This window comes from Artemia sp. Qi Xiang Cuo, chromosome 6 (genome assembly GCF_049724085.1).
Source record: "Artemia sp. Qi Xiang Cuo chromosome 6, ASM4972408v1, whole genome shotgun sequence".
In the NCBI taxonomy this organism is placed as follows: Eukaryota; Metazoa; Arthropoda; class Branchiopoda; order Anostraca; family Artemiidae; genus Artemia; species Artemia sp. Qi Xiang Cuo.
In genome coordinates this window covers 51844568-51865465 of record NC_142799.1, presented here as the reverse complement: position 1 = coordinate 51865465, position 20898 = coordinate 51844568, and the positions used below count along the sequence as shown (strand labels likewise).

The window sequence follows — 20898 nt, the reverse complement described above, 5'->3', positions numbered from 1 at the left end:
TACTTTTGTTTTCAGTTATGAATTGCTAAAGTTATTGTGTAAACTTCAAAAATATATATGGTGTCTTAGCAATAATTTTAGTTTTTTAATTCAAACTAGAAAAATACATGAAAATTTTGAAGTAAGAATTTTTCTTTTGATTTAATGAACTTGACATGCCATTTTATGGTTATACAAAGGATTGGTATAGTTAATCATAAATGGGTATAATTTAAGTTTTCATTGGTATCAAGGCTGTTTAGATAGCTGAAACCTAGTAAAGAACAAACCATAACACATATTTGGACTTGGATAGTTGCCTGATTCTCTGAGGTCTGTCTCTTGCTATTCCAAATAAGAAAAAGCCATAGGTATTTTCCTGTTTGTAATTTTCTTTTAAAAAATGTTTCTTCTTAAGTTTTCTGTAAAAAATTGTTATATTAAAAGACAATAATTGGAAGAATTATAATAAAGAACAAACTCTGGTCCATAGTAACTTAAATGTAAAGAAAACATTTAGTTTTACACAAAATATTCATGATGATGCAAAAGCCTTATCTTTGGACAAGATAATATAAAACAAAAAAAAAACGCAAGAATATAACATAATGAACATTAGAAACCAAAAAAAGAAAGAAAAAAATGATGTGAAACCATTTCATGTGATCAAATCTTCCACGGTTTCATGTAAAACTCACTCCATCACTTCATCACTCCATTTTACGCTGTCAAAACCATAAAGAAATTAAAAAATGTTTGATCAACTGCCCATATCCTATTTTAATATCGGAAAGAATGCAGTTTTAGACAAAATATTCATGATGATGCAAAAGCCTTATGTTTGAACACGATAATATAAAACAAGTATTTTTTGAAAACTTGCTTCTCTGGGGTATAGTCTTTAAGTGACTTTGCTGATTGATTCCTTGTGGTTTGTCTTTTAATATTCCAGCTAAGAAAAAACATAGACTTCTTGCTGTGCATAATATATATGAGGCACCATCAAAAGTCAAGATTATATGGCAAACCGGTTTGTCCCTCTCTTGGTTGGACTCTTATCTATCTGGAAGAGTACAGAGTGTCAGCTTGTCAGCTTAGATGGAGTATCTTCTCAGTCCTTGCCTGTTCGGAGGGGTGTCCTGCAAGGCTCTGTTCTAGGCCTGATTTTATTTCTCCTAAATATCAATGATCTTGTTATGGACCTGGGCCCTTCAGTGCATCCTGTGCTATTTGCTGATGACAGCAACTTCTTCATTACTGGCACAAATTTACCATCGGCAATAACCTCTGCCCAAGTCGTTCTGAACAGAGTCCAGTCACGGTGCCTTACAAATAACACGACCATAAATAGCAAAAAAATTCAAGTAGTATTCTTTAGAACCCCCTACATCAAAGACGTAATCCACCCTGCTCTAGATCTCAGGTCCTCTGACATCCTCCCGCAAGTGGAGGTTGCCAAGTTTGTTGATGTATTTATTGACTCATGCTTGTCATTCTCTAATCATGTTTCTTACATCACAGCAATAATTTTGAGACAAGTAGCTATGATTGATCATGTGAATTATTTTCTTCCTCCTGACATCCTAGTTACCCTCTATTATTCCTTGATTTTTCCTTACCTTTCTTATTATGGATCAGATTGGGGAAATACAAACCGCTTCTTCACTAAAAAACTAAAATTTGCCCAAAACCATGCAATTAAAGCAGTTTTTTAGCTTCTCCGTCTATATCCAACCCGTGATTTGTACTCAGATTTTGGTATAGCTCCACTGGATCAAATCATACAAAAATTCAATTTATCGCTTGCTTATTCTGCTTTCCACAACAATCTTCCTCTTCAACTACTACCTATTATAATATTAATAATTCTTAAGCCCACTGTCTCTGTTCATCCAATAGAGCCATTATAATCCCTAAATGTGTTTCCAGTGCTGCCCAGCAATCTCCCATTTACAAATTTATTATTCAATGGAACAAATACCCTCCAGTGTTGAGCTAGCCACAAGTTTCCACACGCTGTACAATTATGTAACAAAACTTGACAGTATAATTTAATCTTTCAACTCTTAACCAATTTGCTTTAATTACCCACGTTTTATTCTTCTTTCTGTTTTTCAGTGTCACTTTATTTATTTTTTTTTCCTTAACAAGTTTCCTTCTAGGATCTTTATTGTTATTATGTTATATTTTATTTTTATTCAAATAAATTGAATTGAAAATTGGAAGCTACAGTGATGACAGTGGTCAAATATGGCTCTGAAGCATGGACACTCTCATAAAGAAAAATTTAAAGGAAATAAGAACTTCGTGGGAGGGTGTAAAGAGGGAGGCTTTGAATATATTAGGATGTAGGAGGAGCGTGCATAGCTGTGTTGGCCTCAGATCGCTTGGTGGTGCGGTGATTTATTAGTAGTAGTAGTAGTAGTAAATAAAACCGTTTATTTATTTATGATATCATTAACAGAGGAATTCAATGAGCCTAGTGAATGGAAGGGGAGGATTGACAAAGCATAAAGGTCTATTGTTTACATTTTGCAATCAACATTTACCATCAAAATTAACCAAAATAAAAGATGCCATTCCTGAGCCAGCTTGAAATGGCACTTCATTAATTGACAGTTTTTCCCAAACATATTTTGGTTACTATGGGCTAGACCTTGTTCTCTACTAGGTTTCATTTTCAATTGCAGTCATGATTTTTATTATTTTTTTCCTATTTTATGAAATTCCAGCAATCTACTTTATTATAATATTAGGAATTACTTAATTCAATGGAAAAGAAGTTTTTTGGTATTGTAAAATTATACAAGAACAGAATCTGCGGTTAGTATCTACTCTTTTTAAGCAAACAATTGTGTGTTTATTAACTTTCCTTTGAGGTGGCTCATTTTTTTTCAAAATTAGCGCCCTGAAACTCTCTGATCTGAAAAAGCAATCTAGATAGGTCACAAGTTTGGTAAAATTCTCTTATGACCCTTATTTTTGGAATTACATTTTTCATATAAATGACACCACGCTCATCTATCTTCACATTGGCAATTTAAAGAACGAATTACAACATTTTTTCCCCAGATTGGAATCGTTTTTGTGCAATAGTAAAGAACAAACCGGTTTGCCATATAATCTTGACTTTTGATGGTGCCTCATATATATTATGCACTGGAAGAAGTCTATGTTTTTTCTTAGCTGGAATATTAAAAGACAAACCACAGGGAATCAATCAGCAAAGTCACTTAAAAACTATACCCTAGAGAAGCAAGTTTTCAAAAAATACTTGTTTTATATTATCGTGTTCAAACATAAGGCTTTTGCATCATCATGAATATTTTGTCTAAAACTGCATTGTTTCCGATATTAAAATAGGATATGGGCAGTTGATCAAACATTTTTTAATTTCTTTATGGTTTTGACAGCGTAAAATGGAGAGATGAAGTGATGGAGTGAGTTTTACATGAAACCGTGGAAGATATGATCACATGAAATGGTTTCACATCATTTTTTTCTTTCTTTTTTTGGTTTCTAATGTTCATTATGTTATAACGCCCCGAATACCGTAACTATTTAATTTAGTTATTAAAATACAATGATCAACCAGTCAAAGGCCTTAGAGAAATCCAAAAATAAGCCCAGTGCAGTTTTTTAAGGTCAAGTTGTGAGCGTATGAACTGTGTGGCGTCAATTAGAGCATGAGAAGTTGAAAATTTCAGCCAAAAGCCATATTGATGAGAAGAAATCAAGGAAATGGAGTGCCGACTGGCGAACAGAAAGGGAGACAGATGTCTGAAGATAATTCTCTTGAGCACTTAGGATATAACAGGAAGAATTGAGATTGGACGATAATTACCTATCTCAGTTGGATCACCCTTTTTAAGAACTGGGATAACAATGGCTGACTTTAGTAAATCATGGAAAATCCGTGGGTTAAAGATAGGTTGGCAATATGCTTCATGGGCTCGTAAACAAAAGGAGATATGGTCTTCAGGAGCTTATTACTTAATCCAAGACAGTCAGGTGTAAAACTAATATGAAGAGAACCAATGATTTGAAGTACCTCATTGCTATCAGTTGGGCAGAGAAACATGGATCTAGAATTGAAGCAAGGGAGTACAGCCTGTAAGGAGGAGCAGGAGTCAGTATGGGGAATGCAGATGGCATGTAGTAATGTTTCGGACAGATTTAATGTGTTCCATTTGAATTGCCAAGGATTGAATTCAAGTTTAGATTTTATAAATGAAATTTCCAGTTTATCTCTTTTTCAGGTAATTGGACTGACTGAAGCTTGGTTAAATGATTATAATTCGGAACTTTTACATATTTCAGGATATAATCTTTACACGAAAAATCGTCAACTTCGCCGACACGGGGGACTGGCAGCGTATATACGTTCTGATATACGGGCAAGTGTCCGAGAGGATATTTTAATATATAAAGAAATGGTTTTTGAGTCTTTTATTTTGCAGTTAGAGCTGTCTGTACGTTGTGGTTATGTTCTGGTTGTATATAGGCCACCGTCAGGATCTCTTATTGAGTTTTATGAATTACTTGAAGAACAATTGGAAAAGATCCCACATCAAAGTCCTATTTTTATAATGGGAGATTTTAACATTGATCTATTGGATAATGGATCAAATACAGACCGATTTTTAAATTTGATGATTTCATTTGGTTGTATCCCTGCTATTAATAATAGTACTCGTGTTACAAGGACGTCATCAAAATTTCTGGATAACATATTTTCAAATTATATGTCGGGTAGTCCAAGTATTCTTATAAGTGATACTTCTGATCATTTTGGTGTATTTGCAAGTTATTCGGTATGCGTTGATAATAAAAATTCCACAAAGAAGAGCAGTCTTAAGCTGAGGATGTTACTCGATAAAGATGCACTTCTGAAATGTAGAAAAGAGCTAGCCAATAAGGATTGGAATACAGAGTTTTCAATCTCTGCGGATATTGACTCTAAGTTCAGAGTCTTTTACCAAATAATTAAGCAATCCCTGGAAAAATGCTCTAGGAATATTAACAACAATAGAAGAAAACCTTCAAAGAAGCCTTGGATTACTCCGAGTTTATTGAGATCGATAAATAAGAAGAATAATTTGTATGAGAAAAAGGTACATCATCCCTGCGATATAAATGAGCAAATTTATAAGAGTTATCGTAATGCCCTAAACAGACTCCTGCAAAGAGCTAGACAAGATTATTATAAAATAGAATTTGAAAAAGCATCCGGAAATCCGTTGAAAACATGGAATGTGATAAGAAGCACTTTAGGACAATCATCTGGAGGAATCCCTCAGGAGATATTCCGTAAAGATGGAACCAGCCTTAAAAATCCAGAGGAAATTTGTGAAGAATTTGCTAACCATTTTTCGACAGTTGGAAGGAGAGAGAAAGAGTCGATTATAATCAAAACAGGCGACCAGGCTTTTAAAAAATACCATCATAAGGAGTTGGAAATATCTTTAAATATACTCCCAGTTAAAGAATATAAATTGTTTATGGTATGAAATGTACAGCTTCTGGCTCTGATATTGTTTCAATTAGAGTAATAAAAACACTTTGGGATGTGATAGCTCAAAATTCTGTTTTAATAATTAATCAGTGTCTAAAAGAGGGAGTGTTTCCGAGTTGTTTTAAGTCAGCGAAAGTAATACCAATACATAAAGGAGGGAATACTGGGGATGTTGAAAATTATAGACCAATTTTGATTTTACCCATTATGTCTAGGATACTGGAAAAATGCTTTTCAATCAGAATTTATTAGTATCTTGACGACCAGAAAATATTTACTCCTACACAATTTGGATTCCGTCAAGGTTGTACTACTGAACAAGCAAATGTATATTTGACTAGCATTATTAATATGGCACTGGATAACGGGTATAAAGTGGCAACTGTATTTATAGATATTGTAAAGGCTTTTGATACGGACAGTCATGATATTCTGTTAATGAAGTGTCAAATTTATGGGATTAGGGGTCCAGCTCTTTCGTTTTTAGGTTCTTTTTTGTCTTGTAGAAAACAATATGTTCAAATTGGTAATATGGGTTCTCATGAAAATTGTGTTGAGTGTGGAATTCCACAGGGTTCGGTACTTAGGCCCTTATTATTTTTAATTTTTGTGAATGATCTTCCACAGTCTGTTAGTAAACTGGAAACAAGAATGAGTGAGATCGTCAAAAAGGATAACGCGGCTACAGTGCCTATGTTTGCTGATGATACTTCTTTAGTGGTGATCGCAAAGTCAGAGAGATTGCTCCTGGAGAGTGTACGAGAATCACTAAATGAGGTTTCAAGATGGCTGAGAGTGAATCACCTAAAGGTGAACCCCTCTAAGAGTAATTTTCTTATATTTTCGAGGACATCGAATTATTATCCATGGATACAGCATATAGCATATGAAGACGGTATGATTGCTCGTCAAAAGGCAGTAAAGTATCTTGGCATTATTATAGATTAGACGCTCAGTTTCCGATCCCATACTGAAACTTTATCCCGGATTCTATCGCGTAATTTGGGGATGATTCGTAAACTTAAATATATGTTTCCAATTAGTATACTGAGGCTTCTCTATTTTTCGTTAATCCATCCCTATATTTTGTATTGTTCTTCTGTATACATGGGTACATTTTCTTCAATTATTAGTCCTGTGCAAATTATCCAAAACAAGTCTATTAGAGTATTATCAGGAAAATCAGAAAGAGAATCGTTTCGAGAAGTCTATAGGGATTTTAGGATACTGCCAGCGGCGGGAATTCATCATTTTTATATATTAGTGTTTATGTATAGATACAATATGAAGCAGCTGCCAGAGTGCTTTAATGGTTGGTTTTACAGCCGATGGAATATACATAACAAAAATACTAGGGGTAAAAATGATCATTATACTCCACCTATAGTGTCTGCCAGGTCCATGTTTTCTTTTGTTATAAAGGGTATAAATTTATGGAATAATTTGGATAATGATATGAAGAAACTAGAAAATTTTAGTGGTTTTAAAGCAAAATTGAAGGAAAAATTATTAAGTAAGTATGAATTCTAGTTTTGTTTGTTTTTGAGGTGACTTGATTTGATTTAATTTAAGTTGTAATTGTTTGTTGGTTTGTGAGTGCGACCCCACAACATGAATTTAAATTTTTGTATTTAAAATTTTTTGTTAATTAATAAAATATATCATATATAAATAAAAAATTAGAAAAATAATTATTAGATGCGTCAGGTGCATGTAAAGGGTCAATTAATCTGTCATTTGTGTCTTTAAGGTGAAACATTAATGGTGGACCAAAGTTTTTTGAGGTTTCCTTTGCAATTGATAATTTTTGTTTAATAATAATTTTTCTTTGCTTTACGAATGAGTTTAGTGTATAAGTTTTTATAGTTTCTTATAATTTGGTAGGCCTGGTCTTACAGGCTTACAGGTCTTTCACTACTGGTCTTACAGGCTAACTTATATAATTTGTTTTTATGAAACGAGGAGACAATGAGGCTATGTGACATCCAGGGGCATATAGCGATAGTTTTCCAGAGGTTTACGAATAGGAAAGGTTGAATGGATAATCTCACTTAGTCGTTGTGCAAAACCATTTGTGGCAGAATTTACCTCTTGACAATTTAAAACATCGGACCAGTCAGTGGTTCCTAGGCAATCGATAAAATGGGTCATATTCGTAGAGCTGTAATTTCTAGCAGGTGTTGAGCTATTAATTCTAGAGCGTAGAATTAGTGGTTGCGAAGGTAGTGACAAGTAAATAGGGAAGTGGTCTGACAGGTCCAAAAATATTATATCTGAGGGCAGGTCATTTTCCAGGGAAGTAGATACAAAAATGTTGTCAATTAATGTTGAAGTTGATTTCAAAAGATCACCTCTACTGGGGAAAAAAATCGTGGATAGAAGACCACTTGTAGTCACTGATTCAGAAAAAGTGTCAGATTCAATATTTTTAACAACATTGAGTAGGTTTCAATTAAAGTCCCCAAGAACTATTGCCTTTTTATGGGGTAGATTAATAAAATTAGAGAAATCATCAAACAGATTACAAAAACATGAGGTTGGAAATGGAGGTGGTTTGTAAATTAAGAAAAGTATATAGGAATTTTGGCTGATAACTATGTTAACAATTATTCAATAAATAGATCTGAGATTTATTTGTGTAGAGAAAATAGATTCGCACTCTGGTAGCCTGGTAAAATTTATATTCAAGCGGATGTAGTGAGATACCCCTGGAACACTTAGTCAATCTCCTGGGCACATGGATTATTTGGTAACCAGGGACTAAAAAATCACGAGTGTCATCATTATCGGAAAGTCGTGTCTCTGTTAATACTATTATGTCAAAAGGGCAAATATCATTAAATGAGATTAAATCTTCAAATTTGAGCCACTTATCCCGGATGCTTCTGATGTTGAAGCAAAGAACATTAAGGGAATTATTATTGACTAATTTGGCTTCACATTGGTAGCAGAATCGAGAATATCAAGGTATTTACAATTAGCACGAGTAAGGTACCATCGGGGCTGCTTATAGGGTTGGCATCCTGGTTACTTTGTATATCGGAATAATTAAGAGCAATGTTATTAGGAAGGGATAAATTAGTTAAAAACGAAAAGTCACACATTAATTAGTGGTCAGGCATTCTTGTTGGGTATCTTCTCGCTTGGGTTTTGCTTTGAACATCATCTTCGCCTAAAGAGACTTCGTGAGGGGTCGTCAATTTCTGTGTTACTGTGTTGGGCGGCTTTTTCTTGCTTTTTTTTATTTTGGTATGGCTTGGAGCTTCTACCATCGTTTCAGATGCTGGTGATTGTTTCAAATTTCTGTGGGACTTGGTAACAGTTGGGATCAGGAAATGTTTAGTTAGGATGGCATTCCATGCCTTGTATGAAGGATAAAAGTTGGACCATGGCTGTTTGCCAGATTTCCTCTCTTAGGAGCGTAGTGATGACCATTATTAAGGATATTTTTCAATTCAACTGGTTCACTGCCAACCTCGATAAGATGGGAAACAGCGAGATATGTGGCTAACCTTTGCAATTCTTGATTATAATGATGAATAATTTGTGGATGCGATAAAACTGGAAGCTGGGAAGAGGAAGGCTGCGATTTGGCGTCAAGTAAAGGATATTAAGTGGATCATTTGGTAAATGAGCAAACTTTATCAATTGGGGATGGGGCCTGTTTCCTCTAGTCATTTGAAACTTCAGTTTGGCTATTTAAAGGTCTACTGGGAGTTGGTTGTCTAGGGATTGTAGCAGCTACGACAGAGTAGGGCAAGTTCAATCTCACATAGTTTTGGAGGATCTCGGCTCTCTTGTGATAGGCTGGACAAAGTTGCTTTTCATGTGCCGTGTGCCCCTTATTATTACAATTTTTACAGAGGGCGTCTTTCTCAATGCTACTTTCTGTAACGTGGCTAGGTTTTGCCACATTTTCGACATGATTGGAGTGACTTTACAGTTATTTTTACTATGACCATGAGCTAGGCAAATAGTGCATCGTAGGGCCTTTGGTTTATAGGACTTATGGCGAAGGGTCATGCCATATAAAAAACTTCTCTTTGCAACTCTTTTTTTTGTACACAATGAGCACTGAGCGACTGGGTATAAGATTACCATCATTTTTCAAGCTGAGTCTTGTGACAGTGGTTGGTTGGACGGCATGGCCCGAAGAACCCATCTGGCCTAGTTCAGCTATAATTTCCTCTATTTGTATACCGGTGTGAACACCATAAACCACGTATTTATACGACTTGTCTACTTCTTTTGAAGTGGCAAAGATTTTGGAACCCCCAAAGATTAGTTCCTTGGATCTTGAAAGGACTGAATCAGCAGCCTTGTGAGAGGTAAAATAAAGATCTATCGGACCGTCTTTCAGGAAGACTACTTCAAAAGTTGAGTTAGCTAGTAGAAATATAGGCTTTCTAATATCCATTAACCGTTCTCTAGTAAAGGGTTGACCATTGGTTTTCTTGATGGTCACAATGTAATAATTTGGCTGACCTAAAGAGCTAAGTAGGGAATGGTGGGGAATCCTCAGGGAGTGATCTAATCTCTGGTTGGGGTTCTTCAAGGGGTGATCTAATTGCATCATTATTGTTTTTTTTGTAAGGGGTTTCGCCAGTACTTTTAGCTTGAAGGATGTTTAGGGCTTGTTTCCCCTTAAAATGTGTGGTTGATTTAGACATAGAAGTCGGGACGGTGGTTCTGTTTCTTTTTGAGGGCAGGAAAAGTGAGACATCTATGTCTTTTTCCGGAGGTTCCTTTGTTTCAGACATGAGCTATTTGGAACTAAAAATCTCGCCTTTGATTTCTTTCACTGTTCAGGACTATGATACAAATCCTATAATCCAATTAACAAGAACCAAGGTCACTAATGTCACTTAGGAAAGGCAAGGGTCATGCACGGTTAGGAAATGTTCAAGTTACACACGGGGAATTTCGACTGGCAAATACCGAGAGTGAAAACACCAATTAGATATTAACACAGCAGAAGCTAGTTCATAAGTGAACTAGAACTTTTCTGAACTGAACTGATAATTTTTCCTCCCTATTTGAACCATGGTTTGACCTGGTATATTTTATTGTATGATGTTATTTACCATTGTATTGGTAAAATAGTCAAGTTCTGCTAATCTTTGACAAAGGCGAAGAATTTTAATTTGAAAATTAAAATTTTTATATGTATAAGGTATCTTTGAAAACAAAAATGATGTGTTACACTTTCATTCTTTGAAAACTTCTCTTACTTTGTGGGATACAAATTTTGCTACTCTAAGCTAAAATTTAACAGATAATCAAATACAATATAACAATTCATTGTTAATGGACTTAATTTTCTTGTGTATTGTTTTTGAAAAAACACAAAGTGAATCTTGTCTTATCTTTCAATTTAAAACCATTTTAAACAAATATTTCATGTTGTTATAAACAAATCATAATATATATTTTTGGTATAAAATGAGTGCGGTAAATAATACAAGATACTGTAAATAATACCGTATCTTTTACTGCTGTAGTTTTGGAAGCTGTATCAAACAGTTCGTGGTAACGAACTGTAAGAAAGGAGCGACCCGGCTCAATGGTAACCGAAACTCTAAAAAACGGGATTTTGATACCAATAGATACATCAAAAGAATCAGATTTTAATTCTGATTTCAAATATATAAGTTTCATTAAGTTTAATCTTACCCATCAAAAGTTACGTGCCTGAGAAAATTTGGCTGATTTTCTAAAAAAGGGGGAAAGACACCCTAAAAGTTATAGAACCTTAATGAAAATCACACCATCATATTCAGCGTATCAGAGAACCCTATTGTAGAGGTTTCAAGCTCCTATCTACGAAAATGTAGAATTTTGCATTTTTTGCCAGAAGAAAGATCACGGATGCGTGTTTATTTGTTTGTTTGTTTGTTTTTTTGTTGTTTTTTTTCCAGGGGTGATCGTTTCGAGCCAGTGGTCCTAGAATATCGTGGGAGGGCTCATTGGAACGGAAATTAAAAGTTCTAGTGCCCTTTTTAAGTGACCAAAAAAAAATGGAGGGCAACTATGCCCCCTCCCACGCTCATTTTTTTCCCAAAGTCACCCGATCCAATTTTGAGATAGCCATTTTGTTCAGCACGGTCGAAAATATGATAAAAATGTCTTTTACGATGACTTGATCCCCCAAAGTCCTCAGGGGGAGGGCTGAAAGTTATGAACTTTACTCAATGTTAACATATAGTATTGGTTATTGGGAAGTATACAGACTTTTTCAGAGGGGATTTTTTCTGGTAGGTGGGGGCAGGAGAGGGTTGGGGGCTATATGGAAGGATCTTTCCATGAAGGAAGTTTTCATGGGGGAAGGGACATTGCTATGAAGGGGGCGCCGGATTTCCCAGCATTGTCAAAGAAAAAGATCAGGAATTAAACAAAAAAAACAAGTTTTTCAACTGATCAACTGATTGTGATTAAGAGGTCATTTTTAAAGAACTGGAAAAAAAATTCGAACTATAGTTTAACGAGCAGGGTATTGACTAGGGGGCTAACCCCCTAATATACGTTTTAAAAATTTATGAATATAGAAGTTCGTTACGTAAGTTAATTCTAAGTTACTTATATTTATTACTAATAAAAACGTCCGTAAATAAAATTAAACAAGTTTCAAGAAAGCCATTTAACCAAATATAATATGCAAATTTGGTTTTAATTATTCATGTACGGTGAGCCAAAATCAAAATCTGCATTAATTCAAAAACGTTCAAAAATTAAATAAACAAAAAAGTTTTTTTTAACTGAAAGTAAGGAACGACGTTAAAACTTAAAACGAACAGAAATTATTCCGTATATGAAGGGGGCTGTCCCCTCTTCAACGCCTCGCTCTTTACGCTAAAGTTTGACTTTCTCACAACTCTATTTTTTTAAACAATAAAAAAACTTTAGTGTAAAGAGCGAGGCGTTGAGGAGGGGACAGCCCCCTTCATATGCGGAATAATTTCTGTTCGTTTTAAGTTTTAACGTCGTTCCTTACTTTCAGTAAAAAAAACTTGTTTTTTTTTATTTAATATTAGTTAGAAGTATTATGAATTAAGAATCCATTTCTTAACACGTTTCCTTCTCAACAGCCTCAGTTCTAGTTTTTTTTTTAAATTGCTTAACTTCACTTCATTTTGAGCTGTTGGATCAAAGTTAAGTAACTTACAGTGCCACTTTGTTGCAGTAGCAAACTGTAAGTAAAGACTGCTTTGGATCAAGCAGTAACAAACTGAAGTAAAAAGTTACTTTGTTAAATAGCACAGTTTATATAATTATCCAGTATGATCTTTCCCTATCTCACCCATTATAAAAACCCGGACCAAGGTGCATGTGCTCCAGAGAACGTTTTTGCAGATAGAAACAAAGGCGGCATCAGATCTTTTCACGGGTAGACAAGTCAGACTGTGATCTAATCGGAAACAAGTGGAAACCTGCTATTACGAATAATGTACTTTGTTGGAAACAATCGGAAACAGACTAACCCGCTAATGCAGAAAGAAGTGAGAGGAGCTTTTTGTTCGCACCGAGAACGAAGACCAGAAATGATCTGCAATAAGCTTACTGGATAATTATATGAACTGTGGTCAATAGAAACTGAAGCGCTTTAAAACAAAGTTTAGATTAGCCTAAACTATAAGTAAACTATTTACATTGTATAAACTATATTATAAAGTATTTGTGTTGAATTTTTGAAAAGAGTCAAACTCCCCCAAAAACAGGTGTGACCTTGGTAAAAATTATAAAACAAAATTGGATATGCATTAGAACCCCAAAGCTGCTTAAAAAAATATGAATTTTCTTACTATCCCTGGCAAGGGTGGCCATCTATGCATATTTGTTTTGTTGTTTTTCCCAGGAGTGACCATGTTATATTAGTTGTTATTTATTATTGAAAGAGTCTTCCCTCTATTGCAAAATTTAAAATCTAGTGTCCTCTTTAAGTAATTCATTGAAAAAAATCGACAAAATAAGTTTTACAGAGAAAAGTAAAGAGCTTGATTAAACCCAAAATGAGGAACAATAAAGTCAAATAATACTCCAAGCATAAAATTACCACAAATCACCATCAGTAAATAAATGAAACTAAAACAACAACAACAGAAATTACAATAAATAACCAAGTTAAACTCAAAATGAGCAGGAATTAAGATGAGTAGGGCTGACAGCCCTATGCCTTCTGAAAACCAGAATATAATTTGTGCTTTACTGAAAACAAGATAAATTTTAAATTTTTTTACTTTTTTAACTTTAATAAATCAAAATTTATTAAGATTTTAAGGAATAAATATTAGCATCTGTATATTGAACTGACAATCCACATTTATCTAAAATTTTGCAAATTTTTTTTGGTAAAGTGCAAATTATGTTCTGGTCTTCAGAGGATGGGGGGCTTTCAGTCCTACTCATGATAATATCTGTTTGTTATGAGATTCATTTATTTATTGATGGCGATTTGTGGTAGTTTTAAGCTTGGAAGATTGTTTGACTTCATTTCGGCTGATTTTTGGTTTGATGGAGCATCTACTTTTCTTTGAAAAACTTATTTCGTGGAAAAAGTTCTTAAAATAAATTTATTTTTTTTTTTTTTTTTTTTTCTTTTATTTTTTTTTTTGCACGGTTTTTTCCATGGAAAAAGAAAATAATATTTTAAATATTTTCAGTTTTTTTCCATTAGAATCTATAGTTTGGCTTGCTATTTGTATCCTGGAGAAAATTTTGCTACTAGTTTAAGCAACGTACACCCTTTGTAAAATCTTGACACAAATAGTATTTTCTAATTTAGTTTTATACTTCCTCAAGTTGACATGAAAAATAAAACTTAATACCTTTTCAAAAATTGTATCTATGCTTTTTGACAACATGGATACACATACATTCTTTTGGTTTAGTTAAATTCTAAGAGCAGAAGTAGTTATATCCCTAGAGACATAGTTACTAGACTTTTGAACTATGCTGAACAAAGTGGCTATCTCAAAATTTTGATTGGACGTTTTTGGAAAATTAATGGGCTCGGGAGAGGCCACTTACTATCCAATCACTTTTGACTCTTTAAAAGGGAACTAGGACTTTTAATTTTCAATCAGACTAGTTCCTTTTAAAATTTCCTATGATAGCATTGTGCTTTACATGATATTGCTTATGTGCCCCTTTGAAAACCTGCGTGCATATAGTTTTTTTTCATTTAATTGAAAATCCCCCTAAACATTCCCTAAAAGTTTCACCTTAATACTCTTAGCATCATTATTTACAGCCAGGGATGTAGCTCCAGCTTTGGGGGGGGGGCAAGAGGGTTCTATATCCAGATAGTCCTGGGGCATGGGCTATATAGTAATTTTTTCTCAAAATTATTTGGGGGTGGGCAACTGTCCCCCCCCCCCCCAAATGACGCTCCTGGTTTTAACAATCATAGTATTAGCATTAATAGTATGCACAAAATGGCTTCTAGGTTGTTCAAAATCCACCACAACCCATCCTGAAAGTTCCATCTTACTAAATATAAGCTGTTCTTGAGATATTACCGTGTCACCCTTTTTATAATCCTCATACTCATAGTTTGTTTTGATTTAGCTCAACACCTGCTTAATATTCCTTGAAGGCTTCACCTTAATACCCTTAGCTTACATAGCAGCAATAGTTGTAGCAGTATTCGCAGCAAGATGCACTTTGCACCTTTGGTTTTCTGCAACATCCCCCTCAAGACACACAGAAAGTTTCAAATTAATACTATAAACAGTTCCTGAAGCATTGCTGACATGTCCTCTTGACAACCTGTATGCACTTATTGTGTTTTGATTTAATGCAGCACTTACAATTTTCCTCAAATATTTTGCCCTAATACCCGTAGCTTTAGTAGTAGTACCAGTAGTAATAGTAGCAGCAGTAAAATTAATAGTAGTATAGTAGTAGCCTTAGCTTTAGAAGCAGTAGTCTTAGTAGTAGGAGCAGTAGTAAGAGTAGAAGCAGTAGCCTTAGGATGTATATATTTTCTTCTGGTTAGATCAATAGCCCCCCACAACAAGTCCTATAAGTTTCAACTTCACACACCAAACTGTTCCTAAGATATTGTTGATATGCTCTTTTGACAACCTAGATTCAAATGGCGTATTGTGATTCAGTTCACCTTTCTCCCACAAAAATCCTTGAAAATTTCACCTTCGTACCGTTAGGCTTAGTTATAATAGTAGTCACAGTAGTAGTAGTAGTACTAGTAGTAGTATTAAGAGTAACAGCTATAGTACTGGTAGCAGCAGTAGTATTAACATATTGCCTTTTGATCAGTTGAATATCCCCCTCATCAAGTCCTGGAAGTTTCAACTTAATACAATGCCATTGCTATGACATTGTGGAAATGCCCTTCTGATAACCTGTATATTCATATACTTCCCGAAATTTTCATCTTAATACTCTTAGCCTTACTAGTAGTTGCAGTAGAAGTAGCAGTTGGAGTAGTAATAGTAAAAATAGCAGTGGTAGTAGCATGCAATCGCCTTTTGGTCAATGATAAAGTTTTCAAGAAGTTATTAGATGTCAAATGGGACGATGTTCCCTGGAAGGACCAGTGGGATGCATTTGATGTTTAATCATTTATATCATCAAGTATGGAGCAATTCACTGATCAAGATGGATCTTAATTTGCTCTGAAGTGCAAATAAAGGTAATTAAGCTAATTGATCTTCCCGTGAAGCATCCTCTGAAAGTTCCTTAATACTCAAATCCATTGACAATCTAAAGCACATAGTGTGTTTTGATAAACGAAAATAGCGACGAAGACCACACTGCCTTTCCATGACAAACAACAAAAGCACATAGAACAATAGGGAAATCTTTTTGCAAGACAGTTCTAAATTCTTGTAAAGATAAAACCCCAGTTTATCAAATACCATGCGATTGTGGTAAATACTATGTAGGTAGAACACACCAGAATTTAGAAAAGCGCATACAACCGCATAAAGATGATGTCAAAGCTCTAAATTCATATATTTCCACTGTTTCATTTGATTCTGCATTAGGCAGCCATATTTTTGAAAATCCTAGCCATAATATACTTTTTGATGAATCCGCCCTTATTAGCAATGACCTAGGCATAAAAGCAGGTAGTTCGAGAATCAATGGAAATCAGACTTAAGATTAAGAATAATATTTCCGTAAATAGGGACTTGGGAGAATATACACTAAATGTTCTATACGCAAATTTAATTAAAAATGATCTTACAAAATATTTTAAAAAACCAATAGACATTAACACAGAACTGGTCACAAAATAACCTTTGAGGTTAGCTGCCAAAAAGGCTGGATTAGCAATAAGAACGTGTTTTTAAATTATTTTTCTTTCATATCATTGAAGCGCCTTGTTTTAACTTACTTTTTATCAGTCCTGGTTCAACCTCGCTGAAGTAAGGATGCTAGGACTGCTTTGAAATTATTTTTTAATTTTTGGTTTTATTGGTCGCATGTTGTTGTGAGTCTTTTTTATTTTATATATTTTTGTCTTGCTGAGGACGGCCCTTAGACATAGGGCCGAAATATTCATTCAAATTATCCCCACTGACTTGCAAAAAGATTTCTCGATTGTTCTTCGTGCTTTTGTTGTTTGTTTTGATAAACACATAGGCTCTTGGGGTTTGTGTCAACTGTGAAGGCATTGTTAAATGATTTTTGGACTGTTTTGAATGAAATGGCTACCTCATTTTTTTCTTGGGGGGGGGGCTAGTTGTCCTCCAATCACTTTTGAATTTTAAAAAAGGCACTGAACTTCCCATTACCAATCCATTGAGCCCCCCTCCAAAGTTTGTACAAATGTCCCTTCCATAAAAACCTTATATGTTAAGAATGGGCAACTAGCATAACTGTAGCTCTTGCCCTGAGGGCTGTGGGGAAGGGGTCGACATCCCCAAAGACATAATTACTATACCTTTCAACTATGCTGAACAAAATGGCTATCTCAAAGTTTTTGATAGGATGTGTTTGGAGAAATGATTGGGGTGGGGGGTGGGATAGTCACCTTCCAATCACTTCTGACTGTTAAAAAGGGAATTAGTTTTCAATTTCCTATCGAATAAATCTTTTCAAGGTTTCTACAACAACTTATATAAAAAGTGCCTTGACCATCATAAAAAAAAATAATAATACATTGTGCCCACTTTGCTTTTTACTTAGCCAGCGCTGCTGCACTGCCTTTGACAAAAGATATTGTACAACAAGAAAGTGTCAGGTTTTAGTATTTAGGCCTGCAAAACAGTAATCTTGACCTAGACAGGGCAGAAATGTCTTCAACCAAAAATCCTGCAAAACTATCAGAAGAGTTTTTATATAGCCTCACATTCTCAGATTCTATACTGGTGTTTGCTGTACATTTCCCTCTAAACATGCAAGCAGTCCATAAAAAATGAGCTGCTATAAATTACTGAAGATTATCAGTATGATTTTGAAAGAAGGGGAAGTACCTAGAGATTTTAATAAGACTTCGATTAAACCTCTTTTAAAGATTTCTCTAGTAAGTAAATTTCATAGAATGATGATACTTATTAGACAAAGAAGGTAGGCTACTGTAGATTCAACTTTGAGAGATATACAGTGGGGTTACAGGAAAGGGAGAGGGTTTGTCAAATATCCACTCTATGAATCCTCATTTAGGAGTATTTGAATCATCACACCAACAGCATCCCATAGCAAAGGTTATGGGAGAACATGGTATTAAATGGGAAGGTAAAACTCACCTAGACTTAGATTATGTTGGTGATTTCAGTGTCCTAGATAAAAATGTTTGGAAAATAAATGAAGTTTTGGATGTTTTGTTAGTCCAGGGCGCAAATATAGGTTAAAAATTACTATTATTAAGACTAAACTGCTCAGCCTACGAGTAAGATGAGAGAAAGAAAAGGTGTTATTTAACAGGAAATTCAAATCAAGTGGATATCTTTACTTACCTGGATAGTATTAGCAGTAAAGTTTTGGAATGCATTGAATAGGAAAAAGTGTGCAATATGGGTGCTGAGGGGGAGGGGGACTTCCTGCTGCAGATACGATAATTTGTCTTTGAACGTCAACAGTGGTAGAAGTGATCCAACACAATGTTAATTTTGGCCCTTAGAATTTGAATGTTGCCATGTAGTTTTCACTTATAATTTCTGTTGAACCAAACAATGCCTTTTGTAAACGTGAATTGTACTTCCATATGCTTGCCAAAAAGTATTTGCAGCTGGCTTATTTTACCTGACACCAATGTTGATAATCGTTCTGGTGGTAAATTTAATTCTGGTAATTTTACCTTGCCACCTGCACAGCACATTCTTGGAGTTTCAGTCTTTAATTTTAATGCCCTTCAAAATTTGCATAAATAGTCTTTTTTTCCAATAACAATAATACAATAAAGAATGTAGCACGCTCAAGATCATAATGGGACGCAGAAAAATTCAAATCAGCATGCATTGTCCAATGGGTTTGAACATCGCATTCTCGATTAGTTGCCAGTCCTGCTCTCCATCAGTCACTTGTCACTGTTCCATTCGAATAGGTTTGAGCAGTACATCAATTAGTACCCACTCTTGATTCTCTTTATTCTTCTGTTTTATAATAGTGGGTTTGAGCAGTGTGTAGTCAATTTTTCCCAGTCTTCATTCTCTTTTCTCTTCTGTTTCATTTGAACAGGCTTGAGCAGTGCATAATTGATTGGTTCCCTTGATTCTCTTTGCTCTTTTTTTTATAAACATGTAACGCCTTTTTCACTTCAGTTGTATATCGATCTTTTGAATTCCGCTTGGGGGGGGATAACAAAATCTTTTGTTATTAGAACTTAAAATTATACTCTGAAATTGAAAAATGAATAGCAAAAAAAAACGGGATCTTGGAAATACTTAAGACAGATATATTCCCATTCTTTTTTCTAGATCAGCAAAATGTCCCATGACTTTCCAAGAGGAGGGAGCGAAGCTATTGTGGCAGCCCGAAAAAAGCATTTAGGAAAGAGACCAAAGTCTGGTAATCTATTTAAGGTATGTTTTTAAAATTAAAAGTTTATTTTATTGTTATTATCAATATTAGAATGGCAAGTGAATATTATATTCAATATACTGATAAAAAAAAGTCTTCAGATAAAAAGAAAGTTTTTGGCACCAAGTACACTATCTATCGTATCAACCCCCCGCCCCACCCACCCACCCACAAATATCTTGCTTTTAATAGAGGAAAGATACGGGAAAAAATGATCAAACTTCAGGGAAATTATCACAGAATTTTATTTTTTACATCAAGATGTTCAGAAAAATCAGCTTAATTACACAAAAAAATCCACCCGAATCCCCCTTGCACAAGTGTTTTAAATTTGCCCCTGAAGGGGAAAAATTGATTTTTGTGTTTATAAATATTGTGGAGTAAATGGTCGTTTCCTATCAAATAAAGCATGCTGAGTCCAGATGTGGATTCATTATGATGAATCCAAATCAATAAAGCATGCCGAGTCCAAATCTGAATTGCCAATTTCCACCCGAAAAGAATGGGGAGGGGGTTAAAACTCGAAATTAAGGGATGTTGGATTTTTTGGTCATTTTCTATAAAATCAATGGTGGCGAATTCGAAAATGAAGTTAAAAACTTGATTTTATGTAGCATCACCTTACCTAAAATGGTTGTGAAATTTAACCTACAGGAACTAGTTATTTTAATAATTTTTGGTCGATTCTTCTTTTTATATTAAGCTAGGAATGGCGCCTTAGAATATGAGCCTTGAACAGTTTAATTTCAAACCAGTATTCCAAAATCCCCTTCCCCCTCCAGTTAGTGTTTTACATTCCTTAGTGCTATTCTTTAGGTGATCTAATTATTGGGACCATCTACCATAGCACTATGAAATAGTATGCGCTTATCCTGTAGAGCTTATCTTATCTGAAATAGAGGAGTTTATCTATGAAACAGTTCATAGTGCAAAAGAACGATTATCCGTGTCCAGAACTGCACGTCTTTGGTTTCAGTATCTGGACCTTTTTGAAATCCTGAGAAAGATCCTGAGAGCTGAACGAAGTGGCAACCTTGAGCTCTGTCTACAGTTGTTGTTAGAAATGCTTCCTTAATTTGCTGCTTCCAGCCACAATCTTTACACGAAGTCTACTTAGCTGTTCGTGCAGTCAATTATTCAGTTGAGGATAGACAAACCAGAGCAGTACAGAACGCTACAGTAATACCTGTTCATCTAGAGAACTGACAACTACTGGGCGACATTTTCTCCTGATTTGGTGATCGAACAGACGTTAATGAGTAAGTATGAAAACGAGTGGCAGTCTGACGAGAGGCGGAGGCATGACTGAATTACAGCGGACAATTTGAGCATCTGCTATTCCTGTCTTGGTTATTATTAACCAGTTTGGTTCTCATCAAACAATAGGAAAATTTCATAATTTAAAGGCCTTTCCCCAG

General features: G+C 34.8%; 1 protein-coding gene across 1 annotated transcript in view; it reads left to right on the top strand.

Moving 5' to 3' along the window:
- LOC148951356 (uncharacterized) overlaps window positions 1-20898 on the top strand; it is a 117410-nt gene that overhangs the window by 23322 nt on the left and 73190 nt on the right. Inside the window, exon 2 of the mRNA XM_089091076.1 lies at window positions 19378-19482. Within this exon, the coding sequence (XP_088947202.1) occupies window positions 19387-19482 (96 nt within the window). The 5' untranslated portion in view covers window positions 19378-19386. The remainder of the gene's footprint in view (window positions 1-19377; window positions 19483-20898) is intronic.